The sequence below is a fragment of the Anoplopoma fimbria genome, chromosome 16 (genome assembly GCF_027596085.1).
Source record: "Anoplopoma fimbria isolate UVic2021 breed Golden Eagle Sablefish chromosome 16, Afim_UVic_2022, whole genome shotgun sequence".
NCBI classification, from domain to species: domain Eukaryota; kingdom Metazoa; phylum Chordata; class Actinopteri; order Perciformes; family Anoplopomatidae; genus Anoplopoma; species Anoplopoma fimbria.
In genome coordinates this window covers 5,627,892-5,632,944 of record NC_072464.1, presented here as the reverse complement: position 1 = coordinate 5,632,944, position 5,053 = coordinate 5,627,892, and the positions used below count along the sequence as shown (strand labels likewise).

Here is a 5,053-nt window from a genome sequence, read left to right as displayed (position 1 = left end):
CCGACTGCTGACACATAATAATAGTTAAAAGTATTAACAATTTGAGCATGGACAGCGGGCCAAAAATATAATTTTTCAACAGCCATATATTAACAAATGTTACTCAATCTTTCACACATTGTGCACTTTTTGGTTTCAATTTTACACATGTGGATAAACCTTTTGTATAAGTGACTCATTTCCCTTTCTTTTTTCTCCACAGACATTCATGTGGCAATGCAAACACGCAAGACAGTGACATCATCACGGTTTCTACTTCTGAAGCACTACAGGTTAGCTCATGGCCATTTTGGACACAGACACCCATGTGCATATTCTCATTGCCCTTGTGTTTTCAAAACATGGAATGCTCTTCATAGTCACTTAAGCAGATTTCATCCTAATCAAACTGTGCAAAAATCTGTGAATGTGGTTATCTTTAATTGTCATTTGTGTACATGCAGTGACATAGCTTCAGCACAAGAATATTTTTGTCACATCAACAACCACCTTAAGAGTCACGAAACGGTGCAATGTATGTTTGAGGGATGTTCGTTTCAGACAAATGTTTATGGTACTTTTAAGTCACATAAAAACAGGAAGCACAAACCATATACATTAAAAGATTTTAAAGTGGGCATTGTAAAAACAAGTGAACCTCAATCTTCAGCTGATGGCACACTAGATGACAGAATCTCAGAAGATGGCAATGCAGATTCCGATGGTGATATCGAAATTGACACAGAACCTGAAGATTTACCAAAAACCATAGAGCTGAAATTTGCATCTCTTTTGCTAAAATTGGAAAATTATTTTCACGTTCCAAGCACAGCAATTGATGAACTGCTTACAGAGTTGCATTTTTTAATCAGCACTGCATCTGTACCGGTATCAAAAAAAGTAATTCTAGATACCTTCAAAAATCACAACCTCTGTGTAGACCAGCTGGTCATCAAAGAGCTGACTAACTCATTATCTTCTTTTAACCCTTTGTTAAAAGCTGCTGCAAAGAATGGCCCACTAGGCACTGCTTTCAAACGGAGACAGTATTATAGGGAACATTTCGATGTGGTTGATCCCATTGAATACATACTCGAGTCCCAAACAAAAAGGTATTTTCAGTATGTTCCCATATTAAAATCATTACAGCAGTTACTCAAACAGAAGGACATACTCAATAAAGTTGTTGATAGTCATGCAGAGCAGCCTTCAGTAAAGCAGGAGCAGTATGTATCTTTTCGAGATGGTCTTCATTTTCTAAACAGTGATTTTCTATCTGGTGAGGAACTTAGAATCTCTTTGTGCCTCTATATAGATGACTTTGAAATCTGCAATCCATTGGGGACATCCCGAAAAAAGCATAAACTTTGTTCAGTTTATTGGGTTCTAGGAAACCTGCCACCAGGTTCTCATTCATCTCTCTCCTCAATTTATCTTGCATTGTTATGTAAAAGTGATGATATAAAGAACTTTGGCTATCAGAAAATATTTCAGCCCCTTTTGAATGACCTTGTCACTTTAGAGCAGGAAGGGGTGTTCATTGACCATCTAGGAGCATTTATTAAAGGCACAGTCCAGTGTGTAGTGGCAGATAGTCTTGGAGCTCACGGATTGGCCGGTTTTGTGGAAAACTTTTCTGGAGAGTACTTCTGTAGATTTTGTACTGCCACACGTAAAGAGGTTCAGTCAAAAGAAGTAAAAACTGGTGAATTTCAACTGAGAACTGAAGAGTTGCATAGTGTTCATGTAACAAGGGCACTTGAAGAAGGAAAACACTGTTATGGTGTGAAAAACAAATGTGTTTTAGCTGAAAGCCTTTCTCACTTTAAGGTTACTTCAGGCTTCCCCCCTGATCTTGCGCATGATCTCTTCGAAGGCATAGTGCCTGTTGAGCTAGCTGAATGCTTTGGAGTTTTAATTGCCAAGAAGTATTTCTCTTTTGATACTCTTAATCAGATGATTCAGAGTTTTCCATACAAATGGGGAGACAAGACTGTCTGAGGTCAAGAAGAGGGACAACAATCAAATCATAAAAGTGAAGATGGACAAAACTTTTGCCTACAGGAGGAAAGAAGTTGTAGTCGACATGCCCTCCATTGCAGAATTTCAAAGCAGATGGCCAGCTCTTTTTGCTGAAAGTGAGGTAGGTCAGAATTAAGTGTCCAACTCTCAACATGACAACAATATTGAACAAATATTGTATCAGAATTTGGAATGTTGCAAGTGGCATCACACATTTGTAAATGTTTGTATTATTTACATTTAGTTTGATATCACACCTAATATCACCCAGCCCTACTGAAGATAGACATTTTTTCATGCAGCTTTTTATTATTTCTGTCTTGCCAAATGCTGTAAGTTGTTGTTTTTTGTCTCCCCTCCCCACAACTCTTCTTTCCAGATAAGTGCAGAATTTACACGTATTACCACCATCCCACTGATGTCCAAGTTTATGTCAGAACTTGACCACCACTCTGCTAAGCTGTCCAGGGTGTGCCTTAAGAAGGGAGGAGTAGCAGGTCGCAAGATTGCAGAGATCATGGCTTCCATCAACGAGGTTTGTGATTATTTTTTTGTGGAGTGTTTCAGATTTGCTGATTTTACACTCGAGACAACATTTGAAATGAGTTTTAGACAAATGTCTGAGTCAGGCTACAATGAGCTACAGGCTTAGTGTTGTACAGTGACATTTCCCTCTTTTACAGAATGACACCATTGCTACAAGGAGGGCTTGCAACCTGAAATCACTTGCTGTGTATTTAAATGAAGACCCAGAGAAGCTCATCAAGGAATATCTGGTAAGTGTAAGAAAATGTCCATTTAACAGCGTAGAATAAGTACAGTAGATTGAAGAGGAACGTTGTGGCAATGATAGAATTTTTGGTAGCAATAATATGGCGGAATGGATCACATAATAATATTCCTTATATATAATATGATGGTAAAATATGGAGATTAAAAGACATGATAACTTCAAAGCTTTGGTAAGCAGGGACATTTTAAAAATGTGTCTGACATTCACTACTTATTATTAAAACATCTAGGAATTAACAAATGGACTTTATTCTCCAAAAACAATGGCCCACATTTGGCATGAATTATAGTGTGTAATAGGCTGTTAAAGAAAATATTTGTTGGTCAATTTTAACTTGAAATTTGAATACAGTGTTTACCAGGTCTTACAATTGAGACACTAAAATTAAGTTGATTGAAGTGCTGGTTGATTTCTCTCTACAAGTCTCTGAAGTTGGGCTGTTTTTGTTCTAAAATATTTCATATTTTTAAATACAGAGGGTTTTGCCCTTGCTTGACCCTGTATTGCTATCAAAACTAAAGTGACAGCTGGTTGTAATTCTGTGTTTCCCTGATTTACTGCAACACAGAGAGCACCATGGAGCCAATCATTTATAGAAATACAGGCTCACAGCAGACTCTGCAGTCATTTGATCGACATTACCAAGCTAAATCTGATCGACATTACCAAGCTAAATCTGTTCCCCATAACACTTGTTAAAAAAAGATGCAGCAAAAATACAAAAGCTAATGATGGGAGTAAAGAAAGAAAGATGTACCTGTTCAACACATGACATCTAATGCTCAATAACATGTCTCTTTTTGTTCTGTGGTTTAGGATGTGAACTTTGATAATGCCCAGAGCGAACTGGATATGACAGCCCTTGGGATCTACGTCATCAAACATGAGGGTGCAGATGCCTCCGATCCACCAGAAGATGTAGGGATCATTGTTGAGGGTGTCGTCATGCTCAAGCACATTGGAGATCTCGCCTGTGCCGTTGCTCTGCTGTTTGGGCTCATCTACAATCTGAATTTGAGCTACCCGCCTGATCTCAAGTACAGTTTTGAATTTCTTCAGAAAGTCCTGATGGGAATTGATACCCATCGTGCTACCGCCCTGTTAGCTCAGAGTGAGCTCAGAGCTGCCGTGTTGTTATTATTGATCCGGTTCACTTGGGATCAGCTGTGCTGCAGCGCCCCCGTCGATGACGTCATCCCAGGTGACCCGGGTGTTGAAAAGCCTCAATAACGACAGCAACGGCAACAACAAGCAGCTCTGAGCTAACGGGGCGGTAGCACGCGTTCATTCCTTCATTCATCTTAAAGCATTGGTGAAATAAAGACCTAATGACTTATTTAGAGGCTGTATTGTCTGTGCCCGGTTTACTCCCGTCATATGGATATACGCTCGATCTCGATGGTCTGAACAGCTTCAAAACTACGCCGATCTTCACCAAAATGTTACCAATTAGTAGATTAAGGCACCCCATGACAGAAATAAGGCCCAGGTTCAAAAATACCGAACTATACCTTTAAAGGACAGTTTTTGTGCGAGCAAGGAGGCTATACAAGGGAATTGAGGTTTTATGTATTGCAACTGTTAAACTACATTCTGTGAAGTTGCTTGCAATTTATGCGACTAGATAACTCTTCAGAAAATGCTATTTGATGTTAAATAAAGGCATTTTTTTGATAAGACACTGTGTTTGATTCCCATTTTAACATTATTTTTCTATTTAACAGAGCCAGGCATTTCACTAGGACAAATTCAACTCAGTTACTGAGTTCTATTTAAGAATGTTGTGTTAAGTGTGAGTTTACTTAAGAATGTTATGTCAAGTGTGGTTCCATGCAACTATCTTACTTAAAATTAACTTATCATGATGGTGTTCTTCTTATCTACTTAACTTAAATGAGTTGAACATAACATTATTTAGTAGGTTCAATGTAAGAATAATCCATAATAATTAACTAATATTGTTTAATTGAATTTACTCAATTCACTTATGTTGAATTTATTAAAGTTATACACAACAGTATTAAGTAGGTTCAATGTAAAAATAATCCCTAAAAATGAACTAATCTAGTTAAGTTGAATATACTCCATTCACTTGTGTATCATTTATTGTATTTCATTTAGTACATATTAAAAAATAAAGAACCTTAGCTGTTACTTAACACAGTTGCGTGGAACCACTTGACATAACTTTTTTAAGTAAATCCAAAAAGACATTTTTTTGAGTGTTGGAGCTGCAAGTTGAGAGTGTTCAGGTGACAG

General features: G+C 37.7%; 1 protein-coding gene across 1 annotated transcript; it reads left to right on the top strand.

Moving 5' to 3' along the window:
• Window positions 1-235: 235 nt before the first annotated feature.
• Window positions 236-4,024, top strand: LOC129104893 (uncharacterized). The gene is made up of 5 exons (XM_054615757.1): window positions 236-272; window positions 2,044-2,122; window positions 2,381-2,536; window positions 2,685-2,777; window positions 3,611-4,024. The coding sequence occupies exons 2-5, from the start codon at window positions 2,066-2,068 to the stop codon at window positions 4,022-4,024; spliced, it is 720 nt and encodes a 239-aa protein (XP_054471732.1). The 5' UTR covers window positions 236-272; window positions 2,044-2,065.
• Window positions 4,025-5,053: the final 1,029 nt, after the last annotated feature.

What these genes read in the sequence shown, in the direction of transcription:
- LOC129104893 (XM_054615757.1), top strand. Translation starts at nt 2,066, where the DNA reads ATGCCCTCCATTGCAGAATTTCAAAGCAGATGGCCAGCTCTTTTTGCT. An exon ending in CTCTTTTTGCTGAAAGTGAG is followed by an intron (nt 2,123 to 2,380) that starts GTAGGTCAGAAT and finishes TCTTCTTTCCAG; the next exon opens with ATAAGTGCAGAATTTACACG. An exon ending in AGCTCATCAAGGAATATCTG is followed by an intron (nt 2,778 to 3,610) that starts GTAAGTGTAAGA and finishes TCTGTGGTTTAG; the next exon opens with GATGTGAACTTTGATAATGC.